At 44.2% G+C, this 26,500-nt stretch overlaps 1 protein-coding gene across 8 annotated transcripts in view; it reads right to left on the bottom strand.

The window, feature by feature from the left end:
- PTPRD (protein tyrosine phosphatase receptor type D) overlaps positions 1-26,500 on the bottom strand; it is a 382,026-nt gene that overhangs the window by 146,234 nt on the left and 209,292 nt on the right. For all 8 annotated transcript variants that reach the window (XM_085883705.1, XM_085883708.1, XM_085883709.1 and 5 more), the window contains exon 5: positions 13,248-13,436. In XM_085883705.1, coding sequence (XP_085739831.1) covers positions 13,248-13,436 — 189 coding nt within the window. The remainder of the gene's footprint in view (positions 1-13,247; positions 13,437-26,500) is intronic.

The raw sequence follows: 26,500 nt of genomic DNA, 5'->3' as shown, positions 1-26,500 counted from the left end.
CACGGCGGTTGGCATATCTCAATCAACGTCCTGTTAATTCAATCCATCGGTCTACCTGTCCGCCGGATGCATACCTGCACTCGCCTTCACCAGCAAGAGGAGGGATTCATTCATCATATTTCTGGATTGCCAGGTTCAAATCAAATAAACTGCATTGTTGGCTAACATTTTTGCAATTAAGGTTAAGCAAAATGATGTATCCCGATGAAACAGATCCGTGACATGATGTCCTTGTCCGACATGGCATACACAGTGGACACCCATTAAAATGAACAGCCGATAAGAAACCAATTTAGCCGAACAGAACTTTTGGCTACAATTCCAGTAAAAAGTAATAATTTATAAACCAAACAAAATTCAGTTCAATAGCATTCAATATAATTGTTTGTTTCTGTTTCTTTAGTGCATTACCAAATTGAGCTCACTTGAACACCATTCAATGTCGCTGTTAATTCACTTTTGTTGGGGGTAGAATGTAACGAACAGAGAAACAATGTGAATTACAAAGGAGTGTGTATAGCATTTGGCTTCGTTCCATCATCTGTGCATGGTTAGCTATCCTTGGCTTCATTTGTGTGTCCCGATCTGTAGGTATGTATAGTATTTAGTTTCAATGGATGTGTATAGTATTTGGCATCATCTGTACCGAAGGCATCCGTGGTATTTGGTTTCCCCTGAAATAAAGGCACGTATAATATTTGGTTTCAGGGTGTTCTCTGGGACCGTGACATTCCCTTAACAGGAGAGAATGTAATTCCAGCATTACCAATCACATTGGCATGCACAGCGTTTGGTTACGAGCAGATTTCCCATGGTCATCCCACACAGAATTTGCCTGGCTGGGGGAATGAGATCCAGGCTTCACTGTTTGCATTGACGTGTACTTAATTTTGAACGAATCAATGGAATCCAGATTTTCAATAAGCGCTGCCCACCTTTTGATAATGGCAGCCATTAAGCAGATTATGTCTGCTTTGTCAGTGGCATCCTGTATGGAAAGATCTGTCAGGTTTGAGTGAAGGCCCCAGAAGTTTGAGATCCACACTGTTAAGGAAGAGGGAGGGGATGAGGTTTTGGGTGCAGGGGAGGGGGAGGGTAGGACGAGGGAGGAGGTGGGGAGGTAAGGAGAGTTATTGAAAGAGTGTGTGGGACTGCAAAAGGGCTTGGGGAGAGGGCCGGATGAGGAGGAGAAAGGGCTCGGTGGTGATGTGTTGAGGTTCAGTGGGGCGTAATAAGAGAGGGGGCAGAGGATAATTGAAGATTGGAGTAGGTGGAGTGATGAGATGGAGGGGAGAGGGAAGGGATGAAGCAGCTTTGTGGATGTGGTGGGGAGGAGGAACTTTGAGAAGGGTGATTGAGGTGGGTGAATGGTGGGAGAAGGGTGTGTGGGGAGAGTTGAGGGAGAAAGATGAGAGGGAAACTTGGAGGGGAAGAGTGTGAAGGTTGCTTTAAGAGGGAGGGTTGACGATAAGAGCAGGCACGGCCAAGGTGCAGGAGGGCGATGGGAGAAGTGGGGAGAGGGGAAAGATGAGAGTTTGTGAAGGTATGGTGAAGAAGGGAGTGGGGGCAGGGGGGGGTACAAGATTTGAGGGGTTGGGAAGCGGGGGAGTTGAGATGAGAGGAAAGGAGCATGTTTTTGGTGTTGACAAGTGTACTGATTGAGAGAGTGAGATATCTGTTGGGTTAGAATGGAGCCCACAGGTGTTAGAACACCACACACTTTGGGACAACAGAGGAGCAGCTGATACTGAAACAGAAGACAGTGAAGAGGTGCCAAGAGCAGAGGTACGACGAAGGGCAAGGGAGGGAGGGGTAAGGAAAGGGTATAACAGGTGAGGGGTTAGGAGTTGGTAGATTTAAAGAGGTGGGGTGAATAGGCACTGAAGTTGCAAGAAAAGGATGATTGATGGAACACGAACATCCATTGCAAACTGGGATTTAATTTTTTTTAAAAGTCAGAGACATGATGAAAGACATTATGTGAGGGATGCAATAAAGGAGAATGAAGAGAATGGAGAAAAGAAACGGAACAGTTGAACGTTTTCGACCCAGGATGAAGGAAAGGTCAAATTGAAAACATTATTTTGAAGAAGGAAAATAAGAGTCGTGAATGATGAAACAATATTGAGAACCACACGTGTGGAAGAGGAAGTTGTAACATTTTAAGGGACCGTTTTGTTTGTTTTTGTTTTTTTATAAAGACGACATAAGATTGAGTAAAGGAAAGGTTGAAGATAAATCGTGAAGACGTTTGGTGAATTTGGATTGACAAACACAGAAGGAAGCTGTTAGTACGAGGAAAGATGCAGGAGAAGAAGAGGGAGTGAGGAACACGTGGTTACAGAAGTTGTAACGTGAAAGGTTATAAAAATAAATTTAAAAAAAAAAAATATATATATATATATACATATATTTAAGATTAGGTAAAGGAAAGGTTAAATAAAAAAATTACCCCCGGTTGGGGGTGACGGTCATCTCTGAAGCTTTGAAGATGTGGATCTCTGATCGGCTTAGAATGGCTTCGATGTCGTCTTGTCTTTTGGTTCAACGTACAGACGAAAGGCCGGGAGTAAAAAGGATAGAAAACCTCAAAAATCAAATTACAAATTCGAAAAATACGACCCGACCAGATTCAGATGTTGTACGCTACTATCATAATCCGTTGGAAATTCCGCCGAGATCGGATAATACATGGCGGAGATAATGTTGAAATTAGCTGATTTTTCAACTTTGGAGTGACCTTGACCTTGACATTGACCTTCAATCGTGTCTCAAGTCATACCGTCGTGCATCACTCATCGACCCCTACCTACATACCAAGTTTCAGAGGTCAACAGATGTCTGGGTTGGGCCTGGGGAGTCATGGATTCACTGGATCATGGGGTGTGGAACTGTTGGTACCTGTGCAGGACGACAAAAGTCCGAGTCTTCAGATCCTTAGTACTTCCAGTCTTGCTCTACTGATGTGAAACTTGGACTCTGACCAGGGATCTGAGACAGAGACTTAATTCCTTTGATACCAGGTCTCTTTGGAGAATCCTTGGCTATTACTGGTTGGACTTCGTGTCCAATGAGCGGTTGCTGAGAGAGACTCAAATGAGATTTGTTACCTGCATAGTCCATGAGCATCAACTGCGGCTGTATGGACATGTGGCTCGTTTTCCTGACGCTAATCCTGCTCACCAGATTCTCTCAGCGAGGGAGCTTCGTGAGTGGAGGAGGCGAATGGGCCGACCACGTGCCTTGTAGAGATGGGGATGGGCCCGGCATCTGCCTTGAGTATGGCCAGACGGAGGCCACTGGAGTACCGGTGGAAAGTGGACGCAGCGACGCACTGCTTAGGCGCATGCTCCCATACCTGACCTGACCTAAGAACACTCGTTAATATCTTCTTCTTTCGGCTGCTCCCGTTAGGGGTCGCCACAGCAGATCATCCATTATGATCCGCATAATGATTTGGCACAGGTTTTACGCCGGATGCCCTTCCTGACGCAACCCTGGTCGACTCTTACGACACAGGGATATGGTACACCTATTCTAATCGGGGCATACACCGGGCACAGTACAATGGTACTCATTTCGCCGACCTCGGAAGATTAACAGGCTGAGTCAACCTCCTGGTTTGTATTAATTCAAGCGGCCAACGGGCTTGAACTCAGGACCTTTTGGATACCAAGCCGCTACCCTAATCACTACGCCAACACCAGGCTAGAAGAACACTCGTTAATATAATTTATCATTTTCTTTTAACTATTATTTTACTATTATCAAGTTTAGTTCGAGTACAAAGCGGACACTGATGTGCTTTGCATTGTGATCTGTATCTCGTTTAAAATGTAAAATGAAGACAAATGGAGAATTGAAAGCTTGAAGACATAGAGCTTTACCAAAAAGGTCCAATTTTTTTTTTTTACTCAGCTTCTTTTCAGAAAGTCAGGAGAGATAGCACAGAGTATGCTCAACTGACAATACGTCAACCGTTATATCAAACTAATTTGATGAGAAGGATGAAAGCAAATTCTTCCAATCTCATTTTCAGCTTTAAGAATGGAAGATATGTTTTGCATAAACTCCAAAATCATCAATTCATCATGGCCGGTTAACTACAACCTTTCTGCTCATTGGAGAAATGTGGAAGTGAGTGGTCTGTCTGAGTGTGTGTGCGTGTCGGTCTCGGTCTCGGTTTCTCTCAGACCATGTATGTGCATTTGGTAATTTCTAAGCACATCAACTCGACAAATTCCAGATACAATGAAGAACTAGGCTTGCTCGTGAAGGCTAGTGTCAGTACCTCTGCCCATGTGGATTGATTTAAACCGACCTCTTCAATAATGCTCTTATCCATACTACAATCTTCATGCTGGTAAGAATTTTTACTCTGTCAAAGGGCAAAACTCCAGAACTTCAGCTTCTCCTGGCTTTCTGCAGTGGATAGCATACCTTGATCAACCTCCTGTTAATTCTATCGATCCTTCTACAAATTCCAGATAACCATGGAATGTGAAGAATACAATTCTAGGAATTCAGTCCATATTGGTCTGTGCGGCAATCATTAGCTCACTGCGTATCACCATATTCATTCAGTGTTGTTTCGGATTTCCCAGTGGCATGGCAATTCTCTGCATGGAATGTAAATTCTGTATTTTTGATTAGTGGAGTGCTTTACTAATAGGGTGCACAATTCAGTAATCCATAACATGTGGTGCAGTATTGGTATTTTCCAAGGTCTCACCATTACATCTGAGTACTGGAGGATTATACAGCGTGATTTACAACTAAACCCATTTACTCATAAGTCCATCTCAGCCTGTCTGGATCAACCTTGATCCATTTGGATCTATCTGGGTATGCCTCTATGTATTATATAATGATGTTCATATCCATAGTCTTGATGGTAAGAATTTCTTCATCTTTTATTGATTGTAATGTGGTGCTCCAGGTTTCCCAGATAATTGGTGCTTGATTCAGCATGTATAGTACATTACTGCTCCTGCTGTGCTCTTTTCAAAGCCAGTATACATAATTATTGACCATAGATTTTGAATTTGGAGCAAAACATTGTGCTTTGGATTGTGTACACAATTGTTGAAATTGTTTTCGAAGCATACAGCTTTGCTGCTGAAACAGTGAAATGAGACATTCTCTGTGAAGTTTTGCATTATTTCTGTAGATCATTTGTGAACACCTTGAGTTCGATTGAAATAATCCGTTCGTGGAGTTTCACAACTTGAGATATGAAACTTTGTTCTTCGACGAGAGAAGAACCCATCCTAATGGATGGGTTAATTACCTCTGCCACCAAATGTGGATGAAGGTTATGTTTTCATCCCTGTTTGTCTGTCTGTCTATTTGTCTGTCTGTAAGGAGGATGTCTCAAAGATTATGGAAGGATACGGACAAAACTTGGTAGACAGGTTAGGTGTGTGACAAGAATGAAATGATTTGATTTTGGTGAAGATCCACATCTGTATATGAGAATTTTTAAATGATTCTTCACTATTAAGAGATTGGGCTAAACAGTGACATACAGTATAGCATGATATTTCAAAAAAATTATGCACGGATTAGGACGAAACTTTGTGGACAGGTTGGGTGTGCGATACGGACAAATTGTTTCGAGTTTGGTGAAGGTCTGGATCTGGATCCGGATACTATAAATTTTGAAGTGATTCTTCACCATTGAGTAATCAGGCCAAAAACAATATATAGCACAATATCTCAAAATGTTGCGGATGGATTATGACAAAATTTGGTGGATGAGTTGGGTAAGTGACAAGAAAAGGTCGTTTGATTTTCGTTGAAGTCCAGATGCAGATCCGGACTATCAGTGGGATATATAACATAAACTGTTCAGCCTGGCAGAGGCTCTACTGAGCACATAGCAGAGGTATGTGCTCTACTGAGTGCCTGGATAATTAGGGATGAGATAATTCCCCCAGAATTGCAGTATTTTAATAGAACTTGTAACACCCCCATCAAACCAGGAGAGGTGCTATGCTATACATATTTATATGTTTGTTGGGTAGATGTAGGAATTTCGTAGTAAAGATAGGATTGTATAGAGTAGCATGGTCCGTGGATGTGTAGGAGACATCTCGATGTAAATCAGGTGGGGAAACTGTGAGCTTAAGTTGTTGCGTGTCACCACACGGGGGGGGGGGGGAGGTGCTGTGTTAATTCGGTAGAATTTAAGGATAATTTCTCCCAGTATGTGATTGCCCCAATGACCTTTTCCTACGTTTTTGCATTTCAAGACTGGCGATAAAACGGAATCACGTCCTTGGAACAACAACCGAGCCTGTCATTTCCAAGCAGGTGAAAACACCACCTCCAGGAATGACAACTCGGGAGACCATGCCCCTGGGGTGGATGCTTAATGGGCGTGATGTGAGAGGGAAGAGTGGAAGATTGAGTCAGGATCGGGAGTCGGGACACAAAAGGGAGTGGGGAGGGAGGTCCTGTGAGGTACGCGCTTGGAGACGGAGGTCTCATTTTTCTGGCTTCCCCTCGACACGGTGAAGAAGGTTGCATGATTCTCGTATTCATGCTGAGGCTGATTTGCCCACGTGATGGAGCAAGATGCTAGCCATTGACTGTTCAGCTCGGTCATGTGAGACGGTGCCTTGGAGCCTCGTGCTGTGCCATCGGGGAAAAAGGTGGTGCCATTTTGCAGGAGAGGCGTTGGCAAGTGCGATTGTGAAAAGAAGCTGCACAGCGGTTTCTGAGCCCTGGTTTTGAATATCACCGCCCGAACTACCTCCCATACGCTTCCCGCCCAGAGAGCGGCTTGGAACCATTTTGGGTGCATTTCCTCACATCGTGACGCCGCCGTTTGGTGAACCCCAAGCTTCAGAAACTCATCTATGGTCACACAGTTAAGTGTCGGGAGAAAGGGAGGATTATTCTTTTATTTAGTCTGTCCCCTTGTCTGTATTAAAGTCTGTGTGGAGGTGCCTCAAATAGGAAATTAGGTTTAGTCCACCTCATGCTTCGTCATTATCCCGTTTTGATTTATTTTCATTATAAACATTGATTTTTATTTATTAATCCCCGAAATATTAACTATGCTTGTGTAGTCTATTTGTCGTGGATTCCAGTATAAACCCTTGTGCTGTGCTTTCGTCTGCTCCGTGTCTTTGCCGCCCTTCCTTCTCATGCGTGCTATAATCTCCAAGGATCATGTGTTCGCCTCCAAGGTAGAACTGTTTGGCTATCCATCCAAGTCGGTCTTAACCGCCCTGGAAGTGACAGTATTTAAATAGAGAGAATTCTAGTGCTTCCCTTACCTTGAACTACAGGGCATATTATATTCTTTTTAACCTCCGAAAACATTCTTGGACACACCTTAAGTACAACCACTAGGTTTCAAGTCATTCTATGTGGTGTTTCAGTTGTGCATCTTCAAATCAAACAAGCAAACAAACACTCCTCCAGTTACAGTACCAGGGAAAACCCCATCAAAAGGAGGGATGCACAAAATTCAACACAACACAGAGGATTACAATGCACACAAAGTTATTTATTACGTCCGATTAATTGTTTTGCAATGAGCGAATGGGAAATGGGAACAGGTTGAAATAGAATACGAAACATGAATTGGTCAAAACGTTAGCAGGATTATTTTTTTTGATGTGCTTCGGACATTAATGCAAAAAGCACAACATACGGTGTACAAGCACAGCCTCTTTTGCTCCCAAAAAAAAAATATATATATATATATTTTTTTTTTTTTAAATGTAGTTGGTGTATCGGCACAGAACTGTCTTTATTGCTTGATGCCTCAAAAAAGAACAACTCGGATTATGTTATGAAGCAAAAACATGGCAACTGCTTTTGTGCATATATAATACATCATGTTTATATAGCTTGGATAGATTCCAATTGTGAGTATAACGCTTCTGTTTGGAGACATTTGCCCTCACATCCTGTGGAAATAATTATTTCATTGTATCGGGCTCAAAATTTTTTCTTGCTTTTTCCGAGAAAAAAAACAACTTCAATTTCACTCTCAATTTCAACATACTTATTCAGGCCGTGAGTTCTGATGATCTAATGTGGTGTGAAAGTTAGAATATCAGCTTTTAAAGCCTTGGAAAAATTCCACAATTCACAATCTAAACACGCATCTTCACCTTAACATGTAAAAACCCCTTGGGAAGGAGAGGGGACGGGGGCACATTGAAGTCGCTATAACCTCTATAGTGTGACACTTATTCGTTCTGTCAAGTTTGGTTGAGATTGGATAAGTAACAACCGAATGTATCATGGTCAGACAGACAGACAGACACCAAATTGCGTATTTTAGTATGATTATTGTTATTTCTGTGACAAAGCTGCTTCTCTCTTGTTTTGACAAATTCCATAATGTGCTCTGCAGATTTTGTGTTGTCCTTCTCAATGTTTGAGTATTTGGTGGATATTACCTTGCAGTATTTAGTATAATCATCTTTGGTTGGCATTCAGAAGATGATTCATTAATAATAATAATGATAATCATAGTAATTATTATAATGATCATCATAATCATTATCAATTCCACTGAAGATAAATAGCAATAACATATCCCAGAACATATCAGTTTGTCTTAAAAAGGATAGAAAGCTCCACGAAAAAGGCTGAAATACCATGTAGTAAATTAAACATCCCTGTAAAGAAAGGTGTTACTCAATTTTGACAGAGAAAAATAACATAACAAGCATATAATTTCAAATTGCCGAAGACAATTACATTATTTCCTTTCCTCCAATGCATATTCAGAAGGACAAAAGCGATTAACAAGAAAAAAAAAAAAGACGCACGATACTTGCAATATCCACCCCCCTCTCCCAAAAGTTGTCATGGATACATCAAATTGTCCATTTCATCAAGATTAAAATTGACAATCTTAATCAAAGCTCAGGTCAATCGGATGAAAATTGATTATTTTACAAGTTTGCCTTTGAGTTGACCTTTGACCATTTGATCTCAAAAATGGTTGGTTTCCCAATTCAGTAATGCACAATGCAATTTCTGTTTAACCTCCAAGTCAATCAGATGAAAATTGACGATTTTTCAGTTTAAAAAATGATGATTTTTAGAAGTTTGACCTTGAGTTTACCGAGGACATATTGACCTCAAATAGTTGGTTTTCCAATTCAGTGACACAATATGCAAATCCTGCTCAACTTTCAAGTCAATTGGATGAAAAATGACGATTTTAGAAATTTGACCTCAAGATGACCTTTGACCTCAAAATCAATCGGCTTCTCAAATGAGACTACCTCTTCAATTTGGTAAAGTTTCATAATGATCGGTTTAGAATTGTGACCTGTAGGCGAGAAACAGACAAACAAACAGACAGACAAACAGACAGACAGACAGATAGACAGAATAACAAAAATCAACTGACATTAAAAAAAATGGGAAAATGACAAAGGTAATGGGAAAATCTTCGATTTTCACAAGTCATAAAGGTGAATGCATGCAAAATTTTGAATTTGTCTGCATGTTTCTCTTACATACCGGAGTGTACACATCACAGTCCTTTGCCAATTAATTATATACATCCAAAGATAAAGTTCTACACAACAAATAAGATTTTGTCTTACCAAAGGTGGCATAAAAATGTATGCCCAAATCCCTTGAATTTTGCATAAACTGAAGCAAGGGGACAAATAAACGTATTTTCTTTCAATCCAAGGCTCATATAATCACTTGTACATCCATCTGATGCAGGAATGTATACTTTACATTGATCTCAGGCTCATAGTGGAGCTTGTAAGTAAATAAGCATGCAGCACAAAGGTAATGGGAAACATCAATCTACTTTAAAATTGAATTATAAGAACATTAGTCGACATTGCACAAATACATATAGCAAATGGGATTTGAACCTGGGTTCCAAGTATCGTGAGCCATGCTAATGAGGTCTACCATAATACATGACATCAACATTATAATATAACATTTTTTTAAAATAAAACCACATTAACTTGGGATCCTAGCATTGTAAGCTGCTAAGTCATGGGCCAGATAATGTCACCGTGCACCCCCCTCCCCTAAAAAAAACTGAACACGATTGTATTTTTCTGAAGCCTTGAGATGTCCCGAGCATGAAATGAACTGTTACTGTTTAAAGTATGGGGGGTGCACCAAGTATTTGAGCCCTTTTTAAGGGAGGTACCATCAAAATGAGAATCGCGGGTCTACGTAGAACAATTTCGAACCGGAGTAAACATGATCAATAATTAAATACCCCCCATATTATACATCAAATTAAAGTTTACTTCCTTATGTTTTATCGGTTGATATCATGTCCATTGATTTGGTTCGTGGACTTTCAGTGGCTACACCCTCATTTTCCTTTTATACCAAGGCGGTTTAACCAAATCTATGATATGCTTTATTTTCCAGGTGGACATTTCAGAGAAAACAAACAGCTCTTCAATGGTAATGATCTGCTGCCTAATACTTTCCATTTGACACCAAAATGAAGCAGATACGGATCATGCTAATGTATAATGTAATCACAATTCCAACAGCATACTCTCCTTCAATATTCTCTTGTCTTCTATTTTCAGATCCACATTCATATACAAGATGTCTGAAGCAAGAAGTTCAATGCAGACTACTGGACAACCAGGTCCACCTTCAAAATGTCACAAGGATGATGGAAGTGTCAGACAAGATACCCAACAGAAACCATTATGCATCGTTCATATCCCAGGACTACAACATGGACCACTTCAACTCCGATCTGCTTATAAGGATGCTGATTGCAAACTTTCTGGGTTGAAGGATGTATGCAACGAAAGATTCTCTCAACCTCTGGGTTCGTGACAGAAACATGAAAACTTATCCCTGATGTCATCACAGTGCATCATGGATATCACAGAGAATGTCACCAGAGGTTCATTATGAATCTCACCTGCCTTGCTAAACAATCTGATTCATCCGAACCCTCATGTTCCACTAGAGCAAGTACAAGAAGTTCAGATAAAGGTGACAGTTCACGACAGACTGGATTTTCTGCAATTCTTAAGCGAGGAAGAAAATCAAGGTCACGGCTATCCAGAATGCACGGGGAAGTTAAATCACTTCCGCCAAGGTCAGTGGTTGTGTTTGTCTCGTCAAGTCAAGTGTTGTCTCACATATTTGTCTGTAAATGTGTGCATGAATTTTGTTGCAGATCCCCTAAGAGCTTTCGATCATGTTAAACAAAAATGGTGAAATTCATTCAGAACATAATGTTCAACAGATTAGGGTGGTGTCAGCTCACCTCAAATAAAATAATGCTCAATATTAGTGTGTGCATGGCTGAAAGTACCCAAAACACATCGGTATGACGTCACCACTTTCACCAGATGCACAATGTAAGAGTTTTCTCCAAATTATCTGGGCAAGTGTGCAGTCTGTCCTTTTTTAGTTGTGGTATGGTGTGGGTACACATGTGCGGAGAGTTTCCATTGCTCCTCTTAATCCGCGTTGTACATTGCACTTTGGAGATGGCTTCACCGAGCAATGTTGGTCCCTTCTTGGTGCACCTTCCATCACTCTTCTTCCATCTTACCCCCCCCCCCCCATTCCTTTGTGGAGGAAAAGTCCCAGTTGGTCTTTTAGCATCAATAAGCAGATTTACACCTCAACAAATATATCTTACTGGACTTGTGGGCTTGTTCAACTTTTTACGTGCTATGTGTTTTATTGATTCAATAAATTCTGTTTAATATCTCAACTTTTTTCAATTCTGCTTTGTCTTCTTTATGCTGCTGTTTTTAAACTCCTTTATTCCTCGCTTACTTTTGCCTCATAATAACTTAACTTATTTCATCGGAGGAATCTATTTGTGGCCAACTATTGTGTTGTTGGACATTTGTTTTTTTATCTTATTACCTCTGCCGAAGGTGAAGGAGGTTATGTTTTCACCCCCTTTCTGTCTGTTTGTCTGTGGACAGGATATCTCCAAAAGTTGTGGACGGATCCGGATGAAATTTTGTGAACAGGTTCGATGTGTGACAAGGACGGACGGACTCATTAGTTTTTTTGTGAAGATCCCCATCTGGATCTGATAATTTTTAAACTGATTCTTCACCATTGAGAGATGAGCCAAAAACGACATAGTACTGTATAGCATGACATTTCAAAAACTGTATTGAGCCCGATATGTTCTCGTGGATCTTGCATTACGTGGTGGGGGTATGTGCTCCACCGAGTGCCCTTCTGGTTTGTATATTTATTCCTCATGTCCACTCTTCATTGTGCCTTTTTCAAGCTATACGTGATCACGTTTTATTTATTTTATTAAAGTGACGAGGATTATCAATTTTTGAAAACTTTTGCAAACTCAGTTCATTGTGACTGCAGGCAGTTTGCTGACTGCAGTCTCGCGTACAATTTGCTCACTCAGCACAGATTGGATGTTTATGCCTTTCCTCAAAAGTCAAAGTTAGGAAATTTCAACAGAAAGGTATCTCTATGCCCATTGTATTGTATTCTCTCACATTCTTTTAGTTGAAGTCATTCACCTTTTCTTTATTTGTTTGCTTATTTATTTAATTTACAAACTTTTTGCAAGGTGAACCCTTGTCCTAGTTGTTTCTGTCAGTCGTACTGGCATACGGTTCTTAGAACTGACAATGTGCTGCTATTGGTGGGCAATGCTACCAAAGATAGCCTGAGAGTCAAAGGATGCCAATGCTTCCTTGATCTTCTTGGAAACGACACACCCACACCCTAACCCTTGTGACTAGGTGCACTTCCCTGTGCAATCACTGCTGGAAAGTGTGGGATAAGAAGTTTTGTTAACTAGGGAAGCAAAGTGAATCGGCCTTTGCTGCATTGTGATGCCCTTATGAAAGAATTAAAAGCTTTGTGAACGAAACACCTGTTTTTAAATTCGATTTCATATGTAGGAAATAATGGAGTGAAATTCTGTACCATAACATCTGTGATTCACCAGACACAGGTAGGTTTTTTTTGTTTTTTTTCTAAGGTGGCCCCAAATCTTTGGATCTAATTCTCCTACCTGTTGAGAGAACTTTCTTAATGATGAGGCAAACAATATGAAATGGTGGAAAAAAAAAATCAGACTTCACTTACCTAAATACAAGTCAAGAAAGAGATAACTCATAAAAGAAGTTAACTCGTGTTTTGAAACATTTCAGATAGTTTTTTTTGTTAATAATGTCAGTCTTGATTCTATTGAAGCAGAAATGTAATAAGGGCATTGGAAATGTGTGCATAATAATGAAAAATCCCCACCCCCTCACCAGTGCGCATCTGCTTGACGCGATTTCCCACTTTGACCACATCCACGGGAAGGAAGTCCTTGAACCAGACAATGGTGGGGTCAGGGTTGCCACTTGCACCGCACATCATATTTGCTGTGCGCGTTCGCTCAACTACCTTGAGTTGGGGAGGCATGTGAATCCGAGGAAACCCGGCTGGCAGCTGGTCGTCTGTGGATGGTCAAGTGAAAGGATAGGTGGGAAAGGTATATGACAAAGAGACTATTAATGAGGAGAAGGTGGGAGATCCAAAATATAAGAGCAAAGTAACTTCAAATGCTTTCTTTTTATACATGGAAATTCTAACATTAAAGCACAGCAACCAACAATTCAGAGGAGGTTGATCAAACAAAAGGAAGTTGCAGATAATGAAATGGTCATTTGAAGCAACGTGCTTGGAGTGGAGAATTCTGAATACATTTCTAGTGCATCAGTATAAATTGTATTTCATAAAGGACATTGTGATATTGTTATTCATCTTTTGGGTTGGCTTGTTTGGAAATCCCATCTGAGCATATGCTTGCCTCATTATGCAAATGTCTCAGGTACAAATGTCAGATAATGTGTCGTTTGGTCCACGATCTTCTTTACTTGTCCTTGCACAGTGGGAGATAGGGTTTTGCAATCGTGTGTGTGTGTGTGTGTGTGTGTGTGTGTGTGTGTGTGTGTGTGTGTGTGTGTGTGTGTGTGTCTATCTGTGTGTTTGTCCGAGACATAACTATTTTTTGCCATTTGAGCTTTTGTCATCAAATTTTCAACAAAGCTTTATTATGACAATATGGAGAAGACAAATTAATAATTTGGTCAAAAGGTCAAAGGTCAGCACCACATAAAATCATCAATTTTCATATAATTGACCTGAAATTTTAATTATCATTTGAGCTTGTCACACTTTCAACAACGCTTTATGATGAGAATATGGAGAAGACAAATTAAGAATTTGATCAAAAGGTCAAAGGTACTGTTTAACACACGGAAGAAGAAGAAGTCCGACTACAAAGCGGACGGGCTTTGCATTTTCAGATGCTTTCTCATCATGTTCTTGCAATTAGTATCTCCTTAAGTAATTTCCCTGTGTGCCATTTAAGTAGAAGCTCCTCCAAGAGTCTTAGATCATTGCTAATATTTTTCAACTGGAAACGATGTCAACTAGACAGGAAAGGAAGTGTATAACTTTCTACTTAAAACACAATGGAAAACTAGAACAGCACTCGTCAAGTGAATAGTCTCGCCTCATGTGTTCATTCTGAACAAACATATACCATCGTTAACTTAACACGCTACTATTATGGTCCACTACTATTATGGCCCATGTACCCATATCATCAATGCACCTTATTATGTCACATACTTCCTTGGCATGGGTTATGAACATCATAAATTCAATCACATGGAGTCATAGATCAGATATATGAAGTTTCAGATTTTTCAGATAAGAATTTCAATTCAACCAATGATGGCTGGAATACCACTTCTCAAATGACATCATCGTTATCACCATATATACCCCATGGGGAGTTGATGACATATTATGGCAAGTTTCAATTTTTTTTTCGTTGAGCGGTTTTAGAGAAAATGATGTCCAAATGTGTTCCTTTAATCCAATATGGCTGCCATACCATGTGACAGATGACATCATAAGTTGAATTATTCACTCACATTGAGTCATGTATCAGATACATGAAGTTTCAGTTTTTCCAATAAGGATTTCAATTCAACCAATTATAGCTGGAATACCACTTCACCGATGATGTCATCATTATCACCCGATATATACCTCATGGGGAGTTGATGACTTATGCCAAGTTTTAATTTTTTTCGTTGAACAGTTTCAGAGAAAATGATGCCCAATTTTTTCCCTTTAATCCAACATGGCTGCCATAGCATTTGATCTATGACATCAGAGTTAGCAATAAAATATTATCCATGGGGAATCCCTCCTACATTTAAAGTTTTGCATCGATGGAACAAGCGGTTGCAGAGAAAACAACTAAAATATGTAGACACGGACATGGATATGCATGGGCACGTGCACGCACGCACGCATACACATCTTTGGGGCAAGACTCGTGTTGATAAGAACTACATAGTCACAGTCTGTCTTTGAATAAATATAGACAACAAATTTTCTCAATGAAATGTTCACAGCGGTATGCTATCGGCCATATAGGTATGCTATAGCAAAAAGGTGAATTGATGTGTGAAGTTTCAGGCAAAAGGCCTTCTTTAAAGAAAGGGGGCCTTTGAAGCAGGGATTCCGGTTCAAAGCACATATACATAACATAGGATTTGAAGAAAAATATCCAGTGTTTTTAACCATGTAGTCTGTTAATGAAAGTTTCATCAGCTAGCTGCTTTGAGAACACTGTTTAGCTTTACCCATGTTCTTATTGTTAAAAAAAAACAACAAAGAAAACTTTCGGTCAGTTCAATGATCTGGTCTTACTCAATGGTTTAATCAGCACACTAAAAAAAGAGGAACTGGACCAAAGAACATAAAAAACAAGCAATGACTAAAAACAACAGACTTCTCAGGTAAAGGTTATTATGAAGATGAAGTAATAAAAAAAAACTTTTTTTTTTATTAAAAAGGATGTAGGGGATGACGTGCCAAAAAGTATGTAAACAACGTTGGAATGGTCACAAGAAATTATCACGTGAAACCATCCCAAGATATTTCGATGAATTTTGATTGTGTCCACAATTGTTCTTGAAATGGTTTTCAGAGCGTGCAGCTTTGCTGCTGTTGCAGTGATAGGAGTCATGCTCTGTGGTGTTTTGCATTCTTTGTGGAGATCATTTATGAACACCCTAAGTTCTATTGAAATCATCCTTTAGTGAAGTTTCACAACTTGTGATATGAAGCTTTGTTCTCTTGTTTAAGAAGTATTAATGCCTACTCTTCACGGAGTTCTGTGGTCACTGCTGTCTGACTGTACATCATATTACACAGTTAACCACACCGATTTCGGTGTGATTGGCACTCAGGCAATTGTGTTGTCATGGCCCCTCCCTCACCAGGCTGATTGACAGGCGTGGTCCTTCCCACCCCTCTTTTCCCCTTCCTATTCCTATCCTTATGCGTAGGTAAGCTGTTGTGCTTACTTTTTGTGGAATCCTTTCACGATTTGTGAAATTTTTTGAGTAGTCATGGACCTACCCACTATGAAATGTAGTTGATTCATATTTAAACCAAGTCCTGATCTTTAACCAATTTTGAGTTAGGTTGTCTGAAAAGAAGACTAAGAAGAATAAGTAGAATAACAATCTGGCTATTTTGGATCGGTCAGTTTTGGAGCTGAGCAATGCTTTTGAAAAGTTTAATTCATGTTATTGGCTGTGAAATCCTCCAACAACTACTAGTACAGTAGGTGCTTTATAGGTTTATAAGTTTGAGTCTTGGTTGATTTCTTTTTTTTGAGGATTTCTGTTGTATTAAATATAAGGAGTGTCCATGCCATCCATCCATTGGAAGTGTAGCGACTTCCTCATAAATGGTTCTCAGACGCACTTGATCAGAAAACCTATTTCTTTACATACAGCCACTTCCATTTACCTGGCCTTCGGCCACCTTCCCCTTCCATAATCAGCTATTATAGTTCAGGAAGTCCATAATATTTGACATTGTGCGATTTCGATGTACCATAATCTGTAACAGAGCATCGCTGTTGCCGAAACAGTTTCTTGGCAAGGATTATACGGAATGGTTTGCCATTGCCTTCCCAGCAGTAGTGAGGGCAGGAATTTGAAATTTGGCCATGGTGCCGCAGATAGCTCGCATACTCTTCATGAAGGACACTGTGGGATCTTTAATACCCACCTATTGCCGGCCAGTTTAACGTCCATCCAAAGATCAGAAAATACACATTGATGAATCACCCTGCCTGTTTAACACCAGGATGAGAGTTTATAGCTGGACCGAGATTCGAACCCAGGCTACCTACTGTAAACAGCTTAGAGACTAAAGATTTCACATAAAAACATTAACATTTCTCAGAAGCAATGTTTGATTTATTTACTAAAACATAAAAGCTATTGAATAATCCTTTTGAATCCAGGAAACTTTAAAACCTTATTAAAGAGACTAATTCATGAAGGTGCCTTATTACGCTACGTCGCTAACGCTGCCTGTGCCTGTGGTGCAAAATTAGGGTGATCAACTTTGGCAATGATGATGCAGCATTAAAGCCAGTTCAATGTATCCCACATTTGATATATCTTTCATCCTTCCTCCTTTCTCGAAGGTTTGTATCATTTCTCTCCCACATCCAATCTTTTCTGCAACACCTTCCCACTCATTTGGTGCAATGACGCCATGCTGGTGATGAATGCTGCAAAACAGTGCACAGTGTGACATCCTCAGGGTAGTGCAGTGTGACCTACAGCAATGAGCGCTGGAGGGGAGGTAGATAGACAACTATAATGCTGTGCCCAAAAATAGGGACAGTTGCAAATCAGAAATATTTATATCACCAAATAAGATTACCTTGTTCCATTCTAAGTATGTGCGTGTGCACCGATGTCTGCTTTGTTGAGGGTCGAGTTCACATCAAGAATATGCATTTACAGACGTTAATTAAAGGCAATTCAACACCAATAATATAATTGATGTTAAGGAAACTGTATTATTATTATTTTTACATTGTACATGGATGTTTTGAGGACTGCTAGGTAGCTCAGGTGTGTATGGGTGATTGTATACATGTGCAGTGATGTTATTTTCACTGATAGCTTTGATTAATGTGGTCTTGATGTCGAGCAAGTATGACGGAACGAATGGCCTCCTCCTGCGCATCAAAGTTAATGTTCCTTGTATTGATCTAATTGCCTCATGGTGGAGCTAGTGGATAAAACAATTACACGTGCAGGACAAAGACAAAAGTAAGACATCAGTGTACTTTTCCATTAATTACATTGACATTCGGAAACAAGTAACAAATGCATTTGGACAAACACAACGACTGACTCCTGATGCTCAATGGTGTTGTTCTTCCTTCGGCTGCTCCCGTTAGGGGTCGCCACAGCGGATCATCCGTTATGATCCGCATACTGATTTGGCACAGGTTTTATGCCGGATGCCCTTCCTGATGCAACCCTGGTCGCCTCTTACGACACAGGGATAAGGATTGGGTTTCGCCATGATTCTGGGCTGCCCGACACCCTCTCATAGCACAGCCCAGTGCAGAGCTCCCGTCCTCAAGCGATCCTCCAACCCAAGCCACCGAGTAGCCGGATTACAGGCGCACGCCACTACGCCGGTTGATGCTCAATGGTGTGAGCTGTATGATTTAATTGTAACCAAAAAAAAACATTTTCCGTAAGTGTTAATGCGCCAAATGGGAGCGAGTGTCGGGGAAGAGCCCGACACTCCAATGGAGTCTGCTGTACATTCCACTGTTGTTGTTATTCACAGTAAATTTAAAAGGACATGCATGAGCTGTTATGCAATATATGTACAGTGGAAGGAAATGTGGGGCAAGAATATATACATATATGTTCACACACCCTCAATATATACATATATACAAGAATATATACATATATGTTCACACACCCTCAATATATACATATATATACAAGAATATATACAGTGCAAGGGTTCTTCAGACAAATATAAATAGGTCTCAATTAATTAATGATAAGCAGTACAAGTTGAAAGACGTGATTAGACTCTCAAGGTGCCATGTTTATCTTCGCGAAACAAAGTTGTTCCCGCATTATGAGTTGGATTTTTTTTGTCAACTTTTATTTTGAAGTTATGGTCTTTATGAAAAATATGTTTTTTTTTCTCTTGTTATCCGGTCCATGGGCATGTCGCTTGCATAATGATGTTTCCAGCTGTAGGTATGAATGGTCGTTCATGTGAACAATTTGTTCCCTTGTAATGCAAATGACCAATGGGTCCTTTGACCTATGGGTCAAGCATCACGTGACAGGTGCCCATGTACGATATCAACAAGTGTTCATAGAATACAAAACTTGAATCAAAGGAATTTCCAGTTCAAAAGTGAAGTGAAAAGATATGGGACCATTTGAAACGCATGTTATAAAATTGATCAGATGAAATGGATTGTGTCTGTGCAGACTACAATGACTTGCATGAATATGCACCTGCAAACATTCAGATCCACTGTTAAACATATTTGTTAGCAGTGTGAGAATGATGCATGTGAATGGGATGTACAAGATGTTCATGATGTTCGTTCTGCATAAAACAAACCACTCGGACACGAATCGGATACTTTCCGCATATTACAGCACATTTTGATGCACCTTTCATGGTCAAGATTAAATTCCAACGTTCAAACGACTGTTAAACAAATTGGTGACAACATTATGTAGTTATTTATTGTCCTTTGCTTTAGCCTAATATCAGCTCACTGCAGCTTCTTGTCCCACATTCCCCAATGTTTCTTACTGGGAGTGAGAATATCATCAGCAATATCAGTTGAATAGATAAGACGATGCTTGATCTATAAAGCAAACAATCGTCCCAAAAGTATGAGAGAGCAAGGAGACATCTGAAGAATTATTTTTGCTTATTGACTACCTAATTCAACGGCCATCCACATCATTTGGAGGGAGCATGATGAGGACACACGGGTTACTATATGTACACAGCAGAGTTATTGGTAAGATGGATATCATTATATATACATATATATATATATATATATATATATATATATATATATATATATATATATATATATATATATATATATATGCATAATGTAAAAATAAGTTTGAAAAAGTAAATAAAACAAACTATAACAAAGGTAAGGAGGATATCAAATTTAGCCATTAGTTTCACATAAATTTTAAATGAGAAAAATAATTGGAATATAAAAGCTGATATCATGTATTCCTCTATATAAGGTGCTTTAAACTTGTACAGTAACTGTGCAGAGAGAGAGAGAGAGAGAGAGAGAGAGAGAGAGAGAGAGAGAGAGAGAGAGAGAGAGAGAGAGAGAGAGAGAGAGAGAGAGGGGGGGAGGGATAGAGAGAGAAGGAGGGGGAGAGAGAGAGAGAGAGAGAGAGAGAGAGAGAGAGAGAGAGAGAGAGAGAGAGAGAGAGAGAGAGAGAGAGAGAGAGAGAGAGAGAGAGAGAGAGAGAGAGAGAGAGAGAGAGAGAGAGAGAGAGAGAGAGAGAGAGAGAGAGAGAGAGAGAGAGAGAGAGAGAGAGAGAGAGAGAGAGAGAGAGAGAGAGAGAGAGAGAGAGAGAGAGAGAGAGAGAGAGAGAGAGAGAGAGAGAGAGAGAGAGAGAGAGAGAGAGAGAGAGAGAGAGAGAGAGAGAGAGAGAGAGAGAGAGAGAGAGAGAGAGAGAGAGAGAGAGAGAGAGAGAGAGAGAGAGAGAGAGAGAGAGAGAGAGAGACAGAGAGGGCGAGAAGGGGGGAGGGAGAGAGAGAGGGGGAGAAGGGGTGGGGGAGAGAGAGAGGGCGAGAAGGGGCGGAAGAGAGAGAAAGGGCGAGAATGAGGGGAGAGAGAGAGAGAGAGAGAGAGAGAGAGAGAGAGAGAGAGAGAGAGAGAGAGAGAGAGAGAGAGAGAGAGAGAGAGAGAGAGAGAGAGAGAGAAGGGGGGAGAGAGAGGGCGAGAAGGGGGAGAGAGAGGGCGAGAAGGGGGGAGAGAGAGGGCGAGAAGGGGCGGATGAGAGAGAGAGAGAGCGAGAAGGGGGAGAGATAGATAGAGAGAGAGAGGGCGAGAAGGGGGGAGAGAGAGGGCGAGGGCGAGAAGGGGGGGAGAGAGAGGGCGAGAAGGGGCGGGAGAGAGAGAGGGCGAGAAGGAGGGAGAGAGAGAGAGAGAGAGAGAGAGAGAGAGAGAGAGAGAGAGAGAGAGAGAGAGAGAGAGACAGAGAGGGGGAGAAGGGGGGAGGGAGAGAGAGAGGGCGAGAAGGGGCGGAAGAGAGAGAAAGGGCGAGAATGAGGGGAGAGAGAGAGAGAGAGAGAGAGAGAGAGAGAGAGAGAGAGAGAGAGAGAGAGAGAGAGAGAGAGAGAGAGAGAGAGAGAGAGAGAGAAGAGAGAGAGAGAGGGCGAGAAGGGGGGAGAGAGAGGGCGAGAAGGGGGAGAGAGGGCGAGAAGGGGGAGAGAGAGGGCGAGAAGGGGCGGATGAGAGAGAGAGAGAGCGAGAAGGGGGGGAGAGATAGATAGAGAGAGAGAGGGCGAGAAGGGGGGGGGAGAGAGAGGGCGAGGGCGAGAAGGGGGGAGAGAGAGAGGGCGAGAAGGGGGGAGAGAGAGAGAGGGCGAGAAGGAGGGAGAGAGAGAGAGAGAGAGAGAGAGAGAGAGAGAGAGAGAGAGAGAGAGAGAGAGAGAGAGAGAGAGAGAGAGAGGGCGAGAAGGGGGGGAGAGAGGGCGAGAAGGGGGAGAGAGAGGGCGAGAAGGGGGAGAGAGAGGGCGAGAAGGGGCGGGAGAGAGAGAGGGCGAGAAGGGGGAGGGGAGAGAGAGAGCGAGAAGGGGGGAGAGATAGATAGAGAGAGAGGGTGAGAAGGGGGGAGAGAGAGGGCGAGAAGGGGGAAGAGATAGGGCGAGAAGAGGGGAAGAGAGAGGGCAAGAAGGGGGAGAGAGAGAGAGAGAGGGCGAGAATGGGGGGAGAGAGGGCGAGAAGGGGGGGAGAGGGGGAGAGAGAGCGAGAAGGGAGGAGAGATAGAGATAGAGAGAGGGCGAGAAGGGGGGGAAAGAGAGAGGGCGAGAAGGAGGGGAGAGAGAGGTCGAGAAGGGGGGGAGAGAGAGGGCGAGAAGGGGGGAGAGAGAGAGAGAGAGAGAGAGAGAGAGAGGGTGAGAAGGGGGTGGGGAGAGAGAGAGGGCGAGAAGGGGGGAGAGGGCGAGAAGGGGGGAGAGAGAGGGTGAGAACGGGGCGGGAGAGGGAGAGAGAGAGCGAGAAGGGGGAGAGATAGAGAGATATAGAGAGATATAGAGAGATATAGGGAGAGGGAGAGGGAGAGGGAGAGGGAGAGGGAGAGGGAGAGGGAGAGGGAGAGGGAGAGGGAGAGGGAGAGAAGGGGCGGGAGAGAGAGAGAGAGAAGGAGGGGGAGAGAGAGAGAGAGAGAGAGAGAGAGAGAGAGAGAGAGAGAGAGAGAGAGAGAGAGAGAGAGAGAGAGAGAGAGAGAGAGAGAGAGAGAGAGAGAGAGAGAGAGAGAGAGAGAGAGAGAGAGAGAGAGAGAGAGAGAGAGAGAGAGAGAGAGAGAGAGAGAGAGAGAGAGAGAGAGAGAGAGAGAGAGAGAGAGAGAGAGAGAGAGAGAGAGAGAGAGAGAGAGAGAGAGAGAGAGAGAGAGAGAGAGGGAGAGAGAGAGAGAGAGAGAGAGAGAGAGGGCGAGAAGGGGCGGAAGAGAGAGAAAGGGCGAGAATGAGGGGAGAGAGAGAGAGAGAGAGAGAGAGAGAGAGAGAGAGAGAGAGAGAGAGAGAGAGAGAGAGAGAGAGAGAGAGAGAGAGAGAGAGAGAGAGAGAGAGAGAGAGAGAGAGAGAGAGAGAGAGAGAGAGAGAGAGAGAGAGAGAGAGAGAGAGAGAGAGAGAGAGAGAGAGAGAGAGAGAGAGAGAGAGAGAGAGAGAGAGAGACAGAGAGGGCGAGAAGGGGGGAGGGAGAGAGAGAGGGGGAGAAGGGGTGGGGGAGAGAGAGAGGGCGAGATGGGGCGGAAGAGAGAGAAAGGGCGAGAATGAGGGGAGAGAGAGAGAGAGAGAGAGAGAGAGAGAGAGAGAGAGAGAGAGAGAGAGAGAGAGAGAGAGAGAGAGAGAGAGAGAGAGAGAGAGAGAGAGAGAGAGAGAGAGGGCGAGAAGGGGGGAGAGAGGGCGAGAAGGGGGAGAGAGAGGGCGAGAAGGGGCGGATGAGAGAGAGAGAGCGAGAAGGGGGGAGAGAGATAGAGAGAGAGAGAGGGCGAGAAGGGGGGAGAGAGAGAGAGAGGGCGAGAAGGGGGGGAGAGAGAGGGCGAGAAGGGGCGGGAGAGAGAGAGGGCGAGAAGGAGGGAGAGAGAGAGAGAGAGAGAGAGAGAGAGAGAGAGAGAGAGAGAGAGAGAGAGAGAGAGGGCGAGAAGGGGGGGAGAGAGGGCGAGAAGGGGGAGAGAGAGGGCGAGAAGGGGGAGAGAGAGGGCGAGAAGGGGCGGGAGAGAGAGAGGGCGAGAAGGGGAGGGGAGAGAGAGAGAGCGAGAAGGGGGGAGAGATAGATAGAGAGAGAGGGTGAGAAGGGGGAGAGAGAGAGGGCGAGAAGGGGGAAGAGATAGGGCGAGAAGAGGGGAAGAGAGAGGGCAAGAAGGGGGAGAGAGAGAGAGGGCGAGAATGGGGGGGAGAGAGGGCGAGAAGGGGGGGAGAGGGGGAGAGAGAGCGAGAAGGGAGGAGAGATAGAGATAGAGAGAGGGCGAGAAGGGGGGAAGAGAGAGAGGGCGAGAAGGAGGGGAGAGAGAGGTCGAGAAGGGGGAGAGAGAGAGGGCGAGAAGGGGGGGAGAGAGAGAGAGAGAGAGAGAGAGAGAGAGAGGGTGAGAAGGGGTGGGGAGAGAGAGAGGGCGAGAAGGGGGGAGAGGGCGAGAAGGGGGAGAGAGAGGGTGAGAACGGGCGGGAGAGGGGGAGAGAGAGCGAGAAGGGGGGAGAGATAGAGAGAGATATAGAGAGATATAGAGAGATATAGGGAGAGGGAGAGGGAGAGGGAGAGGGAGAGGGAGAGGGAGAGGGAGAGGGAGAGGGAGAGGGAGAGGGAGAGGGAGAGAGAGAGAGAAGGGGCGGGAGAGAGAGAGAGAGAGAGAGAGAGAGAGAGAGAGAGAGAGAGAGAGAGAGAGAGAGAGAGAGAGAGAGAGAGAGAGAGAGAGAGAGAGAGAGAGAAAGAGAAAGAAGGAGGGGGAGAGAGAGAGAGAGAGAGAGAGAGAGAGAGAGAGAGAGAGAGAGAGAGAGAGAGAGAGAGAGAGAGAGAGAGAGAGAGAGAGAGAGAGAGACAGAGAGGGCGAGAAGGGGGGAGGGAGAGAGAGAGGGGAGAGAGAGAGGGCGAGAAGGGGCGGAAGAGAGAGAAAGGGCGAGAATGAGGGGAGAGAGAGAGAGAGAGAGAGAGAGAGAGAGAGAGAGAGAGAGAGAGAGAGAGAGAGAGAGAGAGAGAGAGAGAGAGAGAGAGAGAGAGAGAGAGAGAGAGAGAGAGAGAGAGAGAGAGAGAGAGAGAGAGAGAGAGAGAGAGAGAGAGAGAGAGAGAGAGAGAGAGAGAGAGAGAGAGAGAGAGAGAGAGAGAGAGAGAGAGAGAGAGGGCGAGAAGGGGGGAGGGAGAGAGAGAGAGGGCGAGAAGGGGGAGAGAGAGAGGGCGAGAAGGGGCGGAAGAGAGAGAAAGGGCGAGAATGAGGGGAGAGAGAGAGAGAGAGAGAGAGAGAGAGAGAGAGAGAGAGAGAGAGAGAGAGAGAGAGAGAGAGAGAGAGAGAGAGAGAGAGAGAGAGAGAGAGAGAGAGAGAGAGAGAGGGCGAGAAGGGGGAGAGAGAGAGGGCGAGAAGGGGGAGAGAGAGGGCGAGAAGGGGAGAGAGAGAGGGCGAGAAGGGGCGGATGAGAGAGAGAGAGAGCGAGAAGGGGGGGAGAGATAGATAGAGAGAGAGGGCGAGAAGGGGGGAGAGAGAGAGGGCGAGAAGGGGGAGAGAGATAGGGCGAGAAGAGGGGAGAGAGAGAGAGAGGGCGAGAAGGGGCGGGAGAGAGAGAGGGCGAGAAGGAGGGAGAGAGAGAGAGAGAGAGAGAGAGAGAGAGAGAGAGAGAGAGAGAGAGAGAGAGAGAGAGAGAGAGAGAGAGAGAGAGCGAGGGAGAGGGGTGGGAGAGAGAAAAGCATTGGGGAGAGAGAGAGAGAGAGAGAGAGAGAGAGAGAGAGAGAGAGAGAGAGAGAGAAGGGGAGGGAGAGAGAGAGGGAGAGAGAGAGGGCGAGAGAGGGCGGAAGAGAGAGAAAGGGCGAGAGAATGAGGGGGAGAGAGAGAGAGAGAGAGAGAGAGAGAGAGAGAGAGAGAGAGAGAGAGAGAGAGAGAGAGAGAGAGAGAGAGAGAGAGAGAGAGAGAGGGGAGAGAGAGAGAGAGAGAGAGAGAGAGAGAGAGAGAGAGAGAGAGAGAGAGAGAGAGAGAGAGAGAGAGAGAGAGAGAGAGAGAGAGAGAGAGAGAGAGAGAGACAGAGAGGGCGAGAAGGGGGAGGGAGAGAGAGAGGGGGAGAAGGGGGGGGGGAGAGAGAGAGGGCGAGAAGGGGCGGAAGAGAGAGAAAGGGCGAGAATGAGGGGAGAGAGAGAGAGAGAGAGAGAGAGAGAGAGAGAGAGAGAGAGAGAGAGAGAGAGAGAGAGAGAGAGAGAGAGAGAGAGAGAGAGAGAGAGAGAGAGAGAGAGAGAGAGGCGAGAAGGGGGGGAGAGAGAGGGCGAGAAGGGGGGAGAGAGAGGGCGAGAAGGGGGAGAGAGAGGGCGAGAAGGGGCGGATGAGAGAGAGAGAGAGCGAGAAGGGGGAGAGATAGATAGAGAGAGAGAGGGCGAGAAGGGGGGGAGAGAGAGAGAGGGAGAGAGAAGGGGGGGGAGAGAGAGGGCGAGAAGGGGCGGAGAGAGAGAGAGGGCGAGAAGGAGGGGAGAGAGAGAGAGAGAGAGAGAGAGAGAGAGAGAGAGAGAGAGAGAGAGAGAGAGAGAGAGAGAGAGAGAGAGAGAGAGAGGGCGAGAAGGGGGGGGGGAGAGAGAGGGCGAGAAGGGGGAGAGAGAGAGAGAGAGAGAGAGAGAGAGAGAGAGAGAGAGAGAGAGAGAGAGAGAGAGAGAGAGAGAGAGAGAGAGAGAGAGAGAGAGAGAGAGAGAGAGAGAGAGAGAGAGAGAGAGAGAGAGAGAGAGAGAGAGAGAGAGAGGGAGAGAGAGAGGGCGAGAAGGGGGGGAGAGAGGGGCGAGAAGGGGGGAGAGAGAGAGGGCGAGAAGGAAGGGAGAGAGAGAGCGAGAAGGGGGAGAGATAGATAGAGAGAGAGGGTGAGAAGGGGGGAGAGAGAGAGCGAGAAGGGGGAGAGAGATAGATAGAGAGAGAGGGCGAGAAGGGGGGAGAGAGAGAGAGGCGAGAAGGGGGGAGAGAGAGAGGGCGAGAAGGGGGGGAGAGAGGGCGAGAGAGAGAGGGGGAGAGAGAGAGAGAGAGAGAGAGCGAGAAGGGAGAGAGAGAGGGGGGGAGAGGGGGAGAGAGAGGGCGAGAAGGGAGAGAGAGAAGGGAAAGAGAGAGGGCGAGAAGGGGAGAGAGAGAGGCGAGAAGGGGGGAGAGAGAGAGAGAGAGAGAGAGAGAGAGAGAGAGAGAGAGAGAGAGAG

This window comes from Eptatretus burgeri, chromosome 6 (genome assembly GCF_056783735.1).
Source record: "Eptatretus burgeri isolate ZD-2024b chromosome 6, Ebu_testis_v1, whole genome shotgun sequence".
NCBI lineage: Eukaryota > Metazoa > Chordata > Myxini > Myxiniformes > Myxinidae > Eptatretus > Eptatretus burgeri.
This window is presented reverse-complemented; position numbering and strand designations above follow the sequence as displayed.